Source organism: Monomorium pharaonis, chromosome 2, assembly GCF_013373865.1.
Source record: "Monomorium pharaonis isolate MP-MQ-018 chromosome 2, ASM1337386v2, whole genome shotgun sequence".
Taxonomy (NCBI): Eukaryota; Metazoa; Arthropoda; class Insecta; order Hymenoptera; family Formicidae; genus Monomorium; species Monomorium pharaonis.
In genome coordinates, this window is record NC_050468.1 from 29475338 (window position 1) to 29493213 (window position 17876).

The 17876-nt window shown below is 34.1% G+C and overlaps 2 protein-coding genes across 3 annotated transcripts; both read left to right on the top strand.

Annotated features, from left to right (window-relative positions):
* Nucleotides 1-236: 236 nt before the first annotated feature.
* On the top strand, nucleotides 237-3545 carry LOC105830819 (delta-aminolevulinic acid dehydratase). The gene is made up of 7 exons (XM_012670426.3): nucleotides 237-483; nucleotides 627-935; nucleotides 1217-1432; nucleotides 1602-1749; nucleotides 2011-2230; nucleotides 2331-2563; nucleotides 3064-3545. Exons 3-7 carry the CDS (start codon nucleotides 1314-1316, stop codon nucleotides 3349-3351), a joined length of 1008 nt encoding a protein of 335 aa, XP_012525880.1. The 5' UTR covers nucleotides 237-483; nucleotides 627-935; nucleotides 1217-1313; the 3' UTR covers nucleotides 3352-3545.
* A 3846-nt stretch (nucleotides 3546-7391) lies between these two features.
* On the top strand, nucleotides 7392-12095 carry LOC105830816 (endoplasmic reticulum chaperone BiP). 2 transcript variants are annotated; one of them, XM_012670423.3, is made up of 6 exons: nucleotides 7392-7551; nucleotides 8723-8868; nucleotides 9010-9430; nucleotides 9638-10003; nucleotides 10150-10553; nucleotides 10672-12095. In XM_012670423.3, the coding sequence occupies exons 2-6, from the start codon at nucleotides 8744-8746 to the stop codon at nucleotides 11324-11326; spliced, it is 1971 nt and encodes a 656-aa protein (XP_012525877.1). In that variant the 5' UTR covers nucleotides 7392-7551; nucleotides 8723-8743; the 3' UTR covers nucleotides 11327-12095. The 2 variants fall into 2 exon arrangements, with proteins under 2 accessions (XP_012525877.1, XP_012525878.1); XM_012670424.3 differs by lacking the exon at nucleotides 7392-7551 and adding an exon at nucleotides 7682-8067.
* Nucleotides 12096-17876: the final 5781 nt, after the last annotated feature.

The following is a 17876-nucleotide window of genomic DNA, read 5'->3' on the forward strand; positions in this document are numbered from 1 at the left end:
TAATACGATATACGATTGATTTGTTTACATTTAGATCCAGCTGAAACTGAGGACCAATCGTATTAAGGAATCTGTATTCATTGCGAAAAGCCTGCAGACCAGCGCGATTTTTGACACGTGCGACGCGCGATATCCAATGGGCGTACAGAGATGAGTGGAAAAACGGTCGCTCATTGGACATCGCGCGTCAAAAATCGCGCTGGTCTGCCAGAGCCATTATGCTTCTTCTAACAGCGGACTTTCCGAAGTCTTGTAGTCTTTTTCCACCATGATTGTTTGAATTGTTTTGGAGTTAAAGGAAATAATTCTCATTTGCATTTATGGCTGAAAGTCGTAAGAAAGAAAAAGAAACATTATAGTGTTTTCTTCTGCACCTCCAAGAATATCGAAAAACGTGTTTACCATAGATTCCCGAATCATTAAAAAATTAGAAGAGAGTGGACAACATGCAACATAATCGAAAAAATTACGACAAGCACTTATGTATGCAGTGTAATATTTTAAAGAACATTATGTATTACGTAACTAATGCACTTTTTACCATATTATTTGTTATAATTTTTTATAAATATTATTTAAAACATAGCCGATGTTTGTATATGTGTACTTTTATTTGATGTTTGGAGTTTGGACAACTACTTGGGGTACTTGGGTACCTCTCAATGGTTCCAGCTTTGTCCGCTTAAGAGGACGTTTCAGTCGTTTAACATGCCGAATTGAAATTGGAATTTGGAAGTATTGGAACGCTATCGGCAGCATAATTGAACATGATTTTGTAATGACAAGCCCCCGTTAAAAATCCTCCATTACGTCACGTTTACACCGCATGAAGAAGTCACATTTTCGACGTGTCATGCTTGCTGTGCATTAATTTCAGGAATATTCTCAACTCAGTTTGTGAGTTCTGTCGACGGTGTTCTGCATTAACTGGGCAGGTACGTTGTTCGTGAAAAAACTCAGAGCTATGTTTATGTTTACAATTATCTATCAGATTTAAAGAGATTTCTCTTTTAATACATAGAGAGGGAAGTATCGCCTAGCCGAGTTTTATGTAACCAATCTATTATTTTATGTAATTGTACTCATCATTTATATATTTTTTAAAGCGTTTACTGTATACACACACACACACACACACACTCAGCCTATTCACTTATCATTTACACAAGCTGTTATTGGTTATAATATTTACTTGAAATAACATACGTGTGTTTAGTTATCTCTGGATATCAGGTCTCTAATAGTCAAGTAGTTATAGTATTAACTGCAACAAGAACAATTACTCCAACTGTATACTGCAAGCAAATGTGAAGATGACACTTCCAGCAAAACACATTCTTCATAGTGGAATTTTTCATGAAGTCCTACGAAAGTGGCAGTCGCCAAATATTGAGATCACCGTTAACAATCTTATGTATCCGATATTTGTTTTGTGAGTATGATATTCAATTACTATGATATGATAAATGTGTATGTTTTGCTAGGTACCATAAAACTAGATATGATTTGTGTAAATATATAATAGATTTGTTGAACTAAGAATGTATTAATTTTTGTTACAATATTGTATATAAATGAAACTTTTGTATACATGATTGTAGGGATGAAGAAAATGCTGAAGATTCAATTAACAGTATGCCTGGGGTATGTCGCTATGGGATTAATCAGTTGGAAAAGATGCTGCAACCATTGGTAACAAAAGGTTTACAGTCTGTCTTATTATTTGGCGTATTACAGCATCTAGAAAAGGTAACATGAAGCATGTTAATCATGAAGCAAAATTGCACAAAATATTAGATTATTTAATAATTTATTTTTTGTAATTTTAGATGAACCTTATTAAATTTTTAATAGATTTTAATCATATCTATAATTTAATACTTATAATAGATAAGTTATATTTAGTATTTTTTAAATAACTTTAGCTGAACTTTATTAAATATTTAATAGATTTTAATAATACTTATAATAGATAAGTTTGATTTAATTTTAATCAGCTTTTGATTTTAGGATGAGATTGGTAGCAATGCTGATAGTGCAAGGAATCCTATTATTCAAGCTATACCATTATTACGAGAAAAGTTTCCTAATTTACTAATAGCATGCGACGTTTGCTTATGTCCATATACAAATCATGGACACTGCGGTATTCTCAATAATGATGGTAGCATAAATAATGCAAGCAGTATCCAACGGATCGCTGAAGTTGCTGTGTCATACGCGAAAGCTGGTAAAAGATTACACGTTTCTGAAAATAATTCTTAATATATAATTATAATTATATGATCAACATTCGTAAATTTTTGTAATATGTAAACGCTGCATTACAGGCGCGCAAATTGTTGCACCATCCGACATGATGGATGGCAGGATAAGTGCGATAAAGCATGGCTTATCTGCTGCTGGATTTTCAAATAAAGTAGCAGTTCTGTCGTACGCTGTAAAGTTTGCATCAGGCCTCTATGGGCCTTTCCGGGACGCGTCCCAGGCTGCACCAAAATTTGGCGATCGCAAGTGCTATCAGCTGCCTCCTGGTAGTAACGGATTGGCAGTCAGAGCTGCTGTATGTATCACATTCCATCTGTTATTAAATTTTTATAATAACTTGTATTTTTGCAAAAATATTGAAGGTTATTGAATGAAAGTTTACAGATATACTATTATTTATTTGCTATAACACAATTAAAAAATTATTTTTTTAACTGCAAAAAAGAATTTTGATGAAAGAATTCAGTACACTGAATGAAGCTTTGAAGATACTTTTATTCCTTTACAATTAGTGACATTAATCGTTATACGAAAATTGCATTTTAAAATGATATATTTTAATTATTTTAAACGTGTAAACTAGAAAACTTTGTTTCCTCAGTTTCTTTGTTGTGTAGTAAATAAGTGATGTCTCATTTTGTAAAACCACATTTAAATTGTATTGTTAGATTTTAGTGCGTATTGTGTTCTACAGAAAACAGATTAATATTCTTCAAGTATATATATATATATATATATATATATATATATATATATATATACATATATACATTTGTGATATTTATTTTCTTAAAGGCAAGAGATGTGGCTGAAGGAGCGGATTTGCTGATGGTGAAACCAGGGTTACCTTATTTAGATGTAGTGCGACATACGAAGGATGCCCATCCAGAATATCCTTTATTTGTGTATCAAGTATCGGGAGAATACGCTATGTTGTATCACGGTGCACAAAACGGTGCGATCAACTTAGAGAATGTACTCAACGAGATATTGCTCTCTATGAGAAGAGCGGGCGCTGATTGTATCATAACGTACTTTACACCGTTAATTTTGGATATGCTGCAGTCGAAAAGCAAGTTATAATTAGATATAATTAGAAATTAGCACAAAATAAGAAAACAAATTGTTGAATAAAAACAAAAACAATTTACAAGGAAACGTAAAACACGTTATATGCAATAATTCGAGCTACGGAGAGCCACTGTAATTGTGTCACAAGAAACAAACAATTTCTAATTAATATTAACATATTAATAAAAAATATAACTACTACTATATATATTTAGTTATATGTGATATATAGTCACAATTATTAATTACAAATATTTTAACTTCTGATATTGTCAACATTGGTTCAACCGTTATTATCTCGCTTTTAGTTTTAATATTGTATATTTTAAAAATCTTACGGATTCAAATTTTAGAGATTACAACTTCATTTGACTTGTAATTGGAAATTATTCGCCTAAATTTTTGTTTAGCCATCTGAGCTTACTTCATTCGGTTAACAAAAATCGACATAGAAACATACGAAACTCGTCTCGGGAACATAAACGATTACGAAATCTGCGATATATCTACACATACGTTAACCAGCTATTAATTTCTTTTTTTGACGTTACTAGAACACTAAATTGCGCGTGCCATTTTGCCTTCTCTCTTTTCCTCTCTCATTCCATTCTTCTTTTCTGCAAAAGTCGCTATTTCTCCTTCCAATTTCTTATTTCTCCTATAATTATTCTCTTTTTTTATTTCTCTAGTCTTATTAATCTATCTACCTATCTCTTTCTTTTCCGTTTTTTTTCTTTCTAAAAGATTTTAAAATTTAAGATATTATTTGATCTATTATTTTACGTATTATTTTAAAGTAAAATTTTTAATTAAATTATAAATTATATCTTAAAATTGTTTCTTACTTCTCTTTCCCTCTCTATCTATCTATTTATCTATCTATTTATTTGTCTATTCCCTTTTCTTTTCCTGCTCTCTTTCTATAAACTCTGTCAAATACGAAATGTCAAGTACATATTTTATAAAAAAGTATTTTGAAACTGCTTTACTCCAATTTTTTATAAACTTTTAATGTTACAGTTCCTAGAAGAGCACGGTTTTATTTTATACCTATATCGTATGAGAGCAATTATGGACATAACATACTAAAAAAAATTTTATTTGTTTTTTATATGAACTCTATTATTCTACCCTTTTATGTTTTGATTCTGTAAAAGTCTTTTACAATTCTATAAAGCTAATTAAAAAATTAGTTAAAAACAGGGAATGTTGATGAAACAAACAGCTTTAGGATTCCTTTAAATTTAATTTCAATTTTTTAATATGTCTTTTGGAAATAGTCTAAGCTTTTTAATCTTAATTTATCAGATTATATTAGGAATAATCATTAAAATATAGTATTTATTTATTTATTTGAATATTGATTTGCCTATTTGAAAAATCCAATTATAGAGTATGGAAATAGACAGTCATTAAATATTGAATCGGTTAATTAAAATTAAGTCTATTCGTAAGTACTTTTAACAAATCCAATTTTCGGATAGGAAAACATTTGGTGAAGAGCGTATTATGAAACAAATATTACATAATATGTAAAATAATTGTAGAGACTAATTCCTAAAGGCACATTAAAAATTGCTATAATAATAACGCTTAAATACTATTCATTCATAAATATTTATGCGTTAATTTGCTTCAAATAATTTTTTATTTTATTACTGAACATTACTTCAAAATATTTTCAACTCTTACATTTATATCTACCTTAAACGTTAAATTGCTTTATGACACTTAAATTTTAACTATTTCTTAATTCAGTAATGCTTAAACATTATGGACTTTAAGTTATTTTCGATTTTTTTTGTTGCGACTACTTAAACAATAATCTGTTGCAATCCTTTATTTTGATTTATTATTTAAACAAATTATTTTTTTAGTACGATAAAAACTACAAAAAATTATTGTAATTATTAATTATAAAATTATAAGTTCCTGGTTGATATTAATTAATTATTAGTATCAATTAGTTACAAGAAAAAATTAAGCAATTAATGTATTAGACTTTAATGGACAAAATATGTCTATATATTTTAATGGATTAAGTACAAATTTTATAATCTTTGTCAATCATTAAAAAATTTGGGCTTAATGATGACGTCATGTTTCGTCATTCATATGTAGAATCGTCTGTGTTACAATCAATAATGACGTAGTGTGATGCATAAGAGACGTTCGACTCACTACTTGAGATAACGGGCAGGTACCGTTAGGCTAAATGGTGCCACGGTACGTGCATGTCCAAACTGGAACGAAGTAACAATACGTTCCGCCCATCCGTTTTTTACATCCATGTAACAAAACTTCCGTATTTTTCTCCAACAAATCTTAATTATTTCAAGACATTGTATATATGTGTATATGTATACATATTTCAATAGATAAAAAAATATCAGTATATACCATTAGATAAAAGATTCGATGAAACAATAAGATGAATTTTTATGATTATACATATTTTTATAATTATTTACAGTTTTAATTGTTTTCTCTTTTGAGAATAATCAAGATAAAGAACTAATATAAACACTTTTTTATCTAATATTTAATATCATATTATGATATTTGTGTGTGTGTGTGTGTGTGTGTGTGTGTGTGTGTGTGTGTGTGTGTATTTGTGTGTGCGTGTGTGTGCGCGTATACATGATGATAATGAATGAAAAACTTTTATCATTATAATTGTATAAAAATTTTATTACAATTATATAAATATATTAAAATATCGTTGAGGAATATATTCAAAAAATATATTATATCATTATTTTTTAATATATATTTTTAATGTTACTGTTTCATCGAACTTTATATTGAAGCAATCTTTGTGCAAAAATTAAGAGAATAGAGAAATTCTCATTGAAATATTTTAATGTGTTCAATCTTGTAAAATACAATTTTATATTGTAAAAATATATATCTTCCAACCAATAAATGAAACAACTTTTTACAATACAAATAAAATTATACCAATAAAAACATTTATTTTACACTATTTCTAAATTAATGTAATTTTGCAAAAATATATCATTAATAAGAACTGCAGGAAAATCTTTGAATACAGCCGCAACTTTTATGTCATCTTATTTTGTGTTTGTATAAGTAGAATAGGAAGATATCAATTGATGAATAATTTTATTGCTGTTTTATTGCTAAAACAAATATTAAACACATTATAAATAATGTGTTTTTGTAAAAGAAAGATGCACGCACGAAACTCCATTACGGACTTTGCACCGGGGTTTGCGGTAATTTTTCACGCCCCTGCAAAAGTGATGCAACTTAATACACGGACTCCACTGTTGATGCAATTGCTCTCATTCGAAGCTGGATCCGGATACATTTCTTCGTGATTAAAAACAAAGCTATTATTTTATTTATTTAATATACTTTTAATATATTTTCACCTATTTAAATCATTGTAGTATTCATTTATCGAGACATATGTAAACAATTTCGTTGCACTAAAAATATTCGTTTTTTGTCGAAAAAAAATTTAATTTCAAATAAGATTTTTACATTTATATTACGATTTTTACGTATTTGTCGGAGGATAATGATTACACTTTCCTTTTATTTAAGCAGATCTATTATTGATGAACAATTAAAATAATTTAAAAATAGAACACGCTTGATGCAAAATGCACATACATGTACGAGATAATTAAGATATGAAAAAAAATCGCTCACACCAGCACTTAAAGATTATTATTTCAGGTTGGCATCTCCAAAAAATTTTTTTTTAATTTACAGCAAAAATTTATTATTTAAAAGTATCGGCAATCTTTTCCGAACGTGTAGAAAAGATCGGGTCTCGTGGCCGCGATAATTTCCGCCCCTGGCTCGCGTCCCGCAACTTCGCTGGATACGGCGTATCCACGTGTTCCACCGGCCGTATCTAATCGGCCGGCCGCGAATCGCGGCGGCGCGTGACAGCTCCAGCGGGAGGCGGCCGTGACGTGGGCCAATGAGGCGCGGCCAACTGTATGCGCGCCGGCGAATCGGTGCCGTCGTCTGCCGCCGAGGCCGACCAGCCGCCGCCAATCGGCACCGGCCACGACGTAACACTCCCGTTAATATCCCGGCCCCGACTTCGGTGCCGATGTCAGTCGTCGTTTCACCGTTCACTGAGAGAATTAGGATCGCATCACGAGAAGACGCATTGTACGTGAGAAGACGTGTTACTCAGAGGAGCTCGTAGAGTCGACGTATATCCAGTTGGTGAGTGAATTTCCCATACTCCCGGGGTGGAAGTGACGCTTCCCGAATCGTCGCCGTCGGAACGTTCCGTTTCGCCGCCGCTGTCGTCGCCGTCGCGTACCGACGACTTCGAAATTCGATCATTCTCGAACGTGTATTCCCGCTCCCCCGGGACTCTTGTGCGTTCCACGTCAATCGGGGAGTTGTCACTCTCGGTCGGCGAAGGATTAACGATTTCCTCTTTGATCGTTCTCGCGTTTATCCGCGTACTGTTTGGTAAACGGTATTTTCCTTCTTTTTTTTCTTACATTTGGAAAGAGAGGCTTCTGCCACGTTTGACTCATTCCTCGCGAGTCACCCGGTTGTGGAAACTGCCGCGTGTCTCGCGTCCTCGCGCTACGTAGAGGACGTTCGTTGGAGAGAGATTGCAGCGGCCGTGGTAATTGATCGTTTCTCGTGTTTCTCCGGCGCGTCAAACTTCTGGAATCGTCTCGTTAGATGACGTGTGACTTTGCTCATCGAACCGAAACTCGCCCGGTTCGTAAAGAGATTAATTTCTTTTCAATTTATCTTTTCATATAGACTTATAGAGAGTAAGTCAAAGCGCATTAGGAAGTTTTCGAATCAGGAAATTCTCTTGAACTAAAATTACAGTTCTGACGGTTAAAAACATCGAAATATGTTATAATGATGTAGGATATACGTAATGCAAAAAGTATAAGACATATGTAGTAATATACAGTTTTTTTTCTATTGTAAAATTCGACTTTATAATATCAATTCATTATTATATGCATTAAAAGGATTAGATTAAGATTATTGTATAATTAATTTATTAGATATATTTAATAAAAATAAAAATGTAATATTTATATAGCAAATTATATTGCACATATGTTTGATATAAAAAATTATTTTAATCCAATAAATGTTGCACTAATGATTTCTTCAATAATAAATATAATAAATAATCTTTATATATATATATATATATATATATATATATATATATAATAGTCTATATACAAAATATTAAAATAAAAAAAATAATATAAAAAATAAAATTCATATATGTAATATAAAATATGAAATTTACAATAGTTTTCAGTTTTTTAATAAAATTTTTATTTTTCAAAAATAATATAGATTTTACTGGTATAGATATTAATCCTGTAATTGTTGATAATTTCAGGTATAGTTTGTACAAAGTAACATGAAGGGAGTCAAAGCTCTATTGATAGTGGGACTGTTGTCAGTCGCCACAATTGCAAAAGAGGACAAGGAGAAGGAAGACATTGGTACAGTAATAGGAATTGATCTGGGCACTACTTATTCTTGGTATGTATATGTACATTACATAATGATAATACATTATTATTGTACATATAATAATAATACATTAAGAATAGTTTATTAAAGAGTTAATGATTTATAATTTTTTTGCAAGAAATTTAATAAGACATGTGTATTTTTTTCTAGTGTTGGAGTTTACAAGAATGGTCGCGTAGAAATCATCGCTAACGATCAGGGTAATCGTATCACACCTTCCTATGTGGCATTTACCACTGATGGCGAGCGTCTGATCGGCGACGCCGCCAAAAATCAGCTGACAACGAATCCAGAGAATACCGTGTTTGATGCCAAGCGATTGATCGGCCGCGAGTGGTCGGATCCCACTGTGCAACATGACGTTAAGTTCTTCCCGTTCCCAGTCATCGAGAAGAACAATAAGCCGCATATCAAGGTCGAGACTAGCCAAGGCGAGAAGGTCTTTGCGCCTGAGGAAATCTCGGCTATGGTGCTGGGTAAGATGAAGGAGACCGCCGAGGCGTATCTTGGCAAGAAAGTCACCCATGCAGTAGTCACCGTGCCGGCTTACTTCAACGATGCACAGAGACAAGTATGTGATAAGTGCGATATTTTAATCTTATCTTTGAAATGTAAAAAAAGGGAGATTATATGCTTTAAGTCCAAGGATTCAGGAATATTTCAAATTTTATTTGAATTTTTTAACGTGTTTTGTTGAAGAAATTTATATTGTATCGAGTCATATTAATAAATTAATTTTGATTTATCTTGCAAATATAATTTCTGATTTTGTGTGCAGGCCACCAAGGACGCTGGAACTATTTCCGGTTTGGTTGTAATGAGGATTATCAACGAGCCAACTGCTGCCGCGATCGCGTACGGTTTGGACAAAAAAGATGGCGAGAAAAACGTGCTGGTGTTCGACCTGGGTGGTGGCACTTTTGACGTGAGCTTGCTCACCATCGACAACGGTGTGTTCGAGGTCGTCGCCACTAATGGTGACACCCACTTGGGAGGTGAAGATTTTGATCAGCGTGTGATGGATCATTTCATCAAGTTGTACAAAAAGAAGAAGGGCAAGGATATCCGCAAGGATAACCGAGCTGTCCAAAAACTGCGTCGCGAAGTCGAGAAGGCCAAACGAGCGCTCAGTGCTAGTCATCAGGTACGTTTTCTTTTACATATTTTATCTACAATTTTTCTGTTCTTATTAAAAAATATTTTCTTGCCTTTTTTATAGCATTTAATTATTATATTATTATATTTGTAATTTTTTGCATTAGTCTAATTTTTTTCTTTTACACATTACAGGTCAGGATCGAGATTGAATCGTTCTTCGAGGGCGAGGACTTCTCTGAGACATTGACTCGTGCCAAATTCGAAGAATTGAACATGGACCTCTTCCGTAGTACTTTGAAGCCTGTGCAAAAGGTCTTGGAGGATTCTGACATGAGCAAGAAAGACGTGGACGAGATTGTTTTGGTCGGTGGCTCGACTAGGATCCCGAAGGTTCAACAATTAGTTAAAGAGTTCTTCGGTGGCAAGGAACCGTCACGAGGCATTAACCCTGACGAAGCTGTCGCCTATGGTGCCGCTGTACAAGCTGGTGTACTTTCCGGAGAACAAGATACCGACGCAATTGTACTTCTCGACGTTAATCCTCTTACGATGGGTATTGAGACTGTTGGAGGTGTCATGACCAAACTCATTCCAAGGTAAATAATGAAAAGTATCTTTAATATTATCATTAAATCTGTGAATATTTAGATTATCGTCTGATTTAATCAATTGAAAGAAGTTTTGTATTGAAACGATTTTTTTTCTTTTAAACAGAAACACAGTCATTCCCACGAAGAAATCTCAGATCTTCTCCACGGCATCCGACAGCCAGCACACTGTCACGATTCAGGTGTACGAGGGAGAGCGTCCCATGACCAAGGATAACCATTTGCTCGGCAAGTTCGATCTGACTGGCATCCCACCGGCGCCACGTGGCATACCGCAGATTGAGGTCACTTTCGAGATCGACGCCAATGGTATTCTGCAGGTGTCGGCCGAGGACAAGGGCACTGGCAATCGCGAGAAGATCGTCATCACGAACGACCAGAATCGCCTCACGCCCGATGATATCGAGCGGATGATCAAGGACGCGGAAAAGTTCGCCGACGACGACAAAAAGCTGAAGGAACGCGTGGAGGCGCGCAACGATCTAGAGTCGTACGCGTACTCGCTGAAGAATCAACTGGCTGACAAGGAGAAACTCGGCTCGAAGGTGAGCGACGCGGACAAAACAACAATGGAGGAGGCGATCGAAGAGAAGATCAAATGGCTGGAGGACAATCAGGACACCGAGCCGGAGGAATATAAGAAACAGAAGAAGGAGCTCACCGATATTGTTCAGCCGATCATTGCCAAGCTGTATCAGGGCGCGGGCGGCGGTGTTCCACCCACCGGCGGCGAGGACGAGGATATCAGGGACGAACTTTAACTGCAAATTAGCGACCCGCTCACCTCAGTTCGCGGCTTAGACTGATTACTCGCCTTCCGAGAAAATACTTTACCGAAATGTGCTGAAACACATTACGAGAGGCTGAGCGCGGTACACACACACGGTCGCGCGGGAGATTATACGTTCTCGCCGTACGTTTAGCTGAAAGTGGCTGTCTGGTTCTAAGTTTTACTTAGATAATATGTAGCATACACTATCTATAACTTTAAGGCTTAGGTTAAGGAAGGCTTTTGAAGCTAAATGTGCAGTGGGAATACAAGTCTTCGTCACAATTCTTACGTACATTTAAAAAAAAGTGAGAAAATGCTAACGATATCGCGAAGCCATCAGATTTTGAGAGAGCGTAGATCGTAGAGTCTCTCTCTAGAATTTTGATCTTTTCTATATAATTTTATTCGACTTCGCGACATCGTCAGCATTTTTGATGCTGCGCTCAATTCTCTCCCCCGCAGCACATGCATATTGACTCCACGGCGTCGTTAATTTATTTTGAATTGTTTTGTATGTTTCTCCACTAAGTGTAATAATCGAATAATCGGTTACTTGCGGAGCAAAGCGCGTTAAAGATGTATTCGTGAATATGCGCATGTATGATTGAACGAAAGAGTGAATGAATTGTGTGAGGACGCGCGGGCTTGTAACTCGTATACTGCCAGCGAGTTACACACTATGTACAATGTAGCCGTGTCTACGTGTGAGTGCAACATGTGTATCACGCAAGAATAAAGATTTTTTCAGTAAAACTTAACTTTTTGAATACATTTTGCAAAAGTTTCCATTTTCCACATTCCAAAATCCTAAAGCGCGCTCACAAGCAACACAAACGTTTTAAAGAAACAATGTTTAAGAATTTTTAAATACTTCCTAACTTATAACGTGTGTTGAAACATTATCTGTGTCACTTGGTTTATTTATAGGTTTTGTTTCTAAAATATGTATATGAAGACTCGTAGATAGAAACTAAAGTGCTTAAATTGAATGTAAGATCGAAATAAAAAAATTGTGAAGATTCTACTTAAAATTAATTGAGGCTTATAATACTAATTGTCTTCTAATTCGTCGACACATAATTATACACTGGGAGGTCGTTTTGAGAAAATTTATTTAAGGATCCAGTTCATATCGTAACAAAAACAGCACGGAATTTGTAGACATAATCAATTCCCTATAATATCTTAATTTGCCTATTGTGTACCGAAATACAACCGTTAACAGACACGTTGACAATAATAACATAATTCGCTTCTTCGTAAAACTCCGACGTTAATTTGTTCAGAGCAATTTAATCGCTGGGCTTACGCAATGTTTCACAAATTTCACTTAGGTATAAAAATAATATCGAAATTGCGCGACACAGATGTTTTTCGCGCTATAGGATGGGAAATTCGTAGGCTGCGTTGGAAAAATTTCGCGATTTCGAATTACGATGAAATAAAACTTCGAAAGACCATTTATTTGGCTACTATATCTTTGCTAAAGATTGTGACAACATGATTTTTTTTCAAGAACTTGATATCGAAGAATTATATGTATCTAATACTACAATTATGAAATATTTCATTCTGCAAAGACAAAAATAAATATCCTTTTTAATAAATTCATTTAAATTAATAAATTGTTAATCATTAATATACAAATTACAAAAAAAATCATTGTGACATGTTCACTATATATTTTCATTATTGTTCTGAAAACAGATAAAACGTTACAGAAAATTTCAAGAATCAACAGATTAATTCTTATAAAATCTGAATTATATATAGAGATCTCTTCATTCACGATGTTAATTAAAAATGGCGAATACATAATTTTTATAAGTAATTTTTTTTCAAAGTTTTAATTCAATGTGTTTTGAAACTTATCCTACGCAGCTTGTGTATGCAACAATTCTTCTTACTTCGCAGATTCCGATGTACCGAGTAATATCATCGCTTTATCGAATGTACCGTCTACGTATAATAATACTATTCTTAAACGAAAAAACGCTGAAAAATCAATTCGCAGCAATATATAAATTTCGGGCGCTGCGATTAGCACGTGGGAATCCGAAGAGGAGAAAGCTCTGATATTCTCAAAAGATTTGTCTCTTGTCACACCGATCCCGTTCACAGCGCGAGAAAGGAACGCGTGTTGACCGCAACGACATCAATTTTGACTAATGTTTGCGATAAAGGCATAAAAGTTTTTTCGAGGAGATCACAGTGCGCATCGAGAGCTGAACAAGAAATCTTTCAGAAATCTCAAGACTTTCTCAAGACGTCCACGTGCGAAACGTAAAAAACCATCGAACAGGTAGCAGTGAGTGAACGGTATTGTTTGCCTGTGAATCGATCCATTTCGCTTTTACAGGATTTCCGTATGTAAAAAGATAAGGCCAAAAGATAGGCATTCAGTGCGTGAATTACGAACCAGAAGGACAATTTCTTTGTATTTTTTCTTTCTTTTTTTCGTCGTAACTCGCAAAGTTAGTACAATTCGCTTTTGCTATTTTACACTGAGAATAGGTAACGAGGTATTTCATTGCGGTTTGTACATGTAGAATTGAATATCGTTCCGTTCTTCGATTTCGCTTTTTTATTTCTTTTTTTTTTGTATTTTTGGCATTTGCATCGAAAACTTCGAACAACGGGCATTGAGCATTTTTTGTCTAGTTTCTTATTAGATCGTTGAAGCGACAATGTACTAATTATGGAATTATAAGTTTTGTCTCGTGTATATAATCCTAGGGAACATGGCGCTATTTCGTACTTATGTATACATTAGTCAAGCGTAAGTCTGCATACGACTGAGAAAAAATGGAAATAAGAACGCGTTAAAAAAATAATGGAAGTCCTTCGGTGACTAATTAGACTAACTCGCATGCCAGATTGTTTCTTCTTGAAAAAAGAAAGATCTGCGTGTACGTATGTAGATGGCAATTGAGACGAAATTGTCATGGCTTCCTATTGTTGGGAAGTGGAATCAAATCGAGCAATTATCGCAGACTTTTTTTTTTAACTTAACACACTGAAATGCCGCAGCCAATAAAGAAACAGAGTGCGGTAGTTCTACAGCCGTTAATAGTCCTATACAGATTTGCGATCAACTGACATTTGCTCCGGTCAATAATGATGCGTGTCCAGCGGCGCATAAAATACTATGAGTATCGGATAAATATCGTTCGTGCTTCCTGGTCGAAATCAATGGTCAGTCCGGAATCTCGGAGAATCGTCTTCGGCAAGGAAGCTAATTTGTCCCTTTCTCAATATCGCGAAGTGGCAAGGATGTAGCGCGATCGAGACGTGAAGCACTTGGTGCCACCCGCGAAACAGTGTCTCTCGATTCCCCGTTACATGCCTGTTTTCCCATTTTTTAATAACTACATAATGCGGAATTTTCTATTTTCCTCTCTTCCTCCTTCTCTTTCTTCTTTCTTACGCGGTAAATAGTTTCTCCCTTTTTTTTCTTCGTCTAGCATGAACACATTCAACATATTGTTTCTTTCTTCTTGTTTTAACTATACAGCACATCCTGAAATCAATGGACTGTGAAATAACAGCATGGAGAAGTGATTCTCTTCAGATTCTGGCTGTACTGCTCTTTCTCTTTCTGTCTCCCCCTTCTCTTTTTTTGTGTTTTTTATTCTATTTTTCTCTTCCCTCTCTCTCCCTCCAATGTGCCAGTCTATATCATATTTCGGACGTATATATTCTTAGTATAGTATTAATGAATACATATATCTGCGTGTACCACGAGCGGAAAGGATTCCAATTTAGATTTATCTCTCGAATCTCGTGACCCTTGACTATTCAATATTACAGCTAAATTTAATATATTATAACTAATGTAATATAATTTTCACGCGTAATGCTATGCGATGAAAGTGGAGGTCGGAGCTTGTACTATGATAAGATTGCTATCAGAGATTTAGAGATTTTAGAATTAAATTGGTCGACTCTTGTAAACGTCTGTAAAAAAGAGCTTAGAGACAATGTGCGGGAAATCCTCTCCGATCGCAATACGCTCTCGTACATATACAAATACTTGTAATGCCTACTTGCTAATGCCAATGAATACATTGAGCTACAATATATATAATCGTAGCATATATACTCTTAAACTCTCGTTTAGTAACTAGACATTTCGTTTTCTGAAAGAAGTTTTGCCTTCACGCCAGAATTTTTTTTCGTAAAAAAATGCGCTAGAGATTTTTCTTTTCCTAACACTGAACGATTTAGACACGAGATTTTTGTGTGTATGTAAATATGTATGTGTAGTAAGTATATAAACAATTTCTCTAAGCGCGCGAATGCTCGCCAAAACACGAAGTTCGAGTAGGAATATAGTTCAGCATAGAAGATACTGACTTTACTTCCAATAAATTATAATTTTTATACAGAACTCTCTGCGGGACGCTGCGCAACCGAGATTAACAAACGTGAATTTACCTTTTAAAATATCATTCTTATAAATAAACTTATGCGTAATACGTATTACGGGCCTTTCTTGCCAAGTTGCAAGCGCAATTCTGCTTGAAATTTTCCACATGGAAAATTAATACATGATTTAGTCGCTATGTACAATGTATCTTGAAATATATATTTTTGATAGATATAGAACCGATTTGTCTTGCTTCTTATTTTAAAAAAATTTAACTCATCATTCATTAAATAAAATCTCTCTTCGTGACAACTAATAATAAAACTGAATTCTTTCCATGCCAAACTTGTCAAAAGTCCGACTTTAATTTGTATTATTTGTATTATTTGACTTTATTTTCATCAGGAGCAAAATGCAGATTGCTTAAGGAATAGTCTACTTATATACCATTTTTCGGAACAATGTCTATTGAAATAGAATTTACACTGACACAGCTTTCGATCCGCAGATTATCGGGGATAGCTGCAAAGAACAGGTGAATAGTTAAGCACTTAGTTCAAATTTGTTTCGAAGACCTGAGAATTCATCCACGCTGTACTTTTTAGCAATGTGTGTGAAAGAGGTACGTGCTTATGCGATCTCTTACGCGAGAAACGAGGGAGAAACCCAATAACAATAATCCGCAAATCGAAAGCCCTTTTTTTTCTCTCGAGATATGATACAAAATTTTTAACAAAAAATTTACGCGCTAAATTCGCGCAGAGACTCAACAAATATATCAAACACGGTGCGCTTCTGGCCGCGTCACTTAAATATCATTTCCCTAGTTTGAACAACAACAATGTATTTCGTATCACAGTATTATTCAGTAGTGTATTTAGTATTTGTCTCACGTTCACTTTGGATATGGCAAATATGAGATAGTAACAGTAAAATTATACTAATGTAAGTCTATAACTCTTTGGGGCTAAATGCATATCACAGTGGGAAAATTTTCAACGTTCCTATGTTCATCGTCGTCTACGTCTTCCGCTTTCCTCATTCTTTTTTTGTCTTTTTTTAATACTTATTTTAGATTATTATTTAACCGTCCAGAAGCGCACCGGTCCCAGAAGCGTGTCACTTTTTTTTTAATAAGGTCACAATATCTATACGCATTATTATGAAGAAGCATCACCGCCAACCAGAAACAAGCAAGCAATTAATAATATTAGAGTAAGATTTTTTTATCATTAGTCAAAAAATGCACCGTATGTTACTTGAGATACGCATTTTCGTATCCGCTATGCAGTCTTATCCTAACTTTTCGCTGCGTAATGCACTACTGAAACATAATATTTTGAGAATTGTACTTTTTTCCCTAGTTTTTAAAATAAGATTGTTGACAGTTGCATATGAAACTTCGGGCTTTCAAAGTTTTACAGTCGCGAAAACTATTTTGAAAACTGAATAATGATCTCTCTATCTCTCTCGCAGGTCGTTCTTATAAACATTAAAAATTAAGTAAGATTTAAGTTAGATTATACCTAAGTTTTAAGCGCAAATCTCTGTGTCTTTATAAAACTAAAAGAAGAGACAGAGAGAAGTTATTTTAATTAATGTTTATGGCAGAGTCTTAAGCAGCTCTCCGCAGACCGCACTGAGCTTTTAGGTAGAGGCAACTACGGAAATTTTATAGCTTTTCGGAAGATGAGGCGATATGAGAACTCGTATGCGGACCGCGTGAGCATATGAGTTTGAGGCTATTGATTTATAAGAACAACCTTACGATGTGTACCACGATAAATGTATCAAATAAAAAAAAATTTTTTAAACTGCTTTAAAACTCTAATAAAATATCTCATAAAACAACTTTGAATATTTTAAGCAAATTGTGTTTTAAATATAATATAGAAAATATATATAATAATTTTTTTAAGCTGTTCTAAAAAAATTACAAATTTTTGTAAATTAAAATATAAACGTAAAAAAAAAGAAACTGTAATTAAATATATGATATCTCAAAAATTAAATAATGTAAATCTGAGATTTCATGTGCAACAGTTTAATAAAAAATAGTCTGTAACTAATCTATATATTGCTTGTATAATCGGATCGATACGATACTGTATTAACGTTTGCTAAAAATAACTGCCGAGTTATTTAAATCGTACCGTCAGAAATCCGAATA

What these genes read in the sequence shown, in the direction of transcription:
- LOC105830816 (XM_012670423.3), top strand. Translation starts at nt 8,744, where the DNA reads ATGAAGGGAGTCAAAGCTCTATTGATAGTGGGACTGTTGTCAGTCGCC. An exon ending in TCAACGATGCACAGAGACAA is followed by an intron (nt 9,431 to 9,637) that starts GTATGTGATAAG and finishes TTTTGTGTGCAG; the next exon opens with GCCACCAAGGACGCTGGAAC. An exon ending in CGCTCAGTGCTAGTCATCAG is followed by an intron (nt 10,004 to 10,149) that starts GTACGTTTTCTT and finishes TACACATTACAG; the next exon opens with GTCAGGATCGAGATTGAATC.
- LOC105830819 (XM_012670426.3), top strand. Translation starts at nt 1,314, where the DNA reads ATGACACTTCCAGCAAAACACATTCTTCATAGTGGAATTTTTCATGAA. An exon ending in ATGTATCCGATATTTGTTTT is followed by an intron (nt 1,433 to 1,601) that starts GTGAGTATGATA and finishes ACATGATTGTAG; the next exon opens with GGATGAAGAAAATGCTGAAG. An exon ending in TATTACAGCATCTAGAAAAG is followed by an intron (nt 1,750 to 2,010) that starts GTAACATGAAGC and finishes TTTTGATTTTAG; the next exon opens with GATGAGATTGGTAGCAATGC.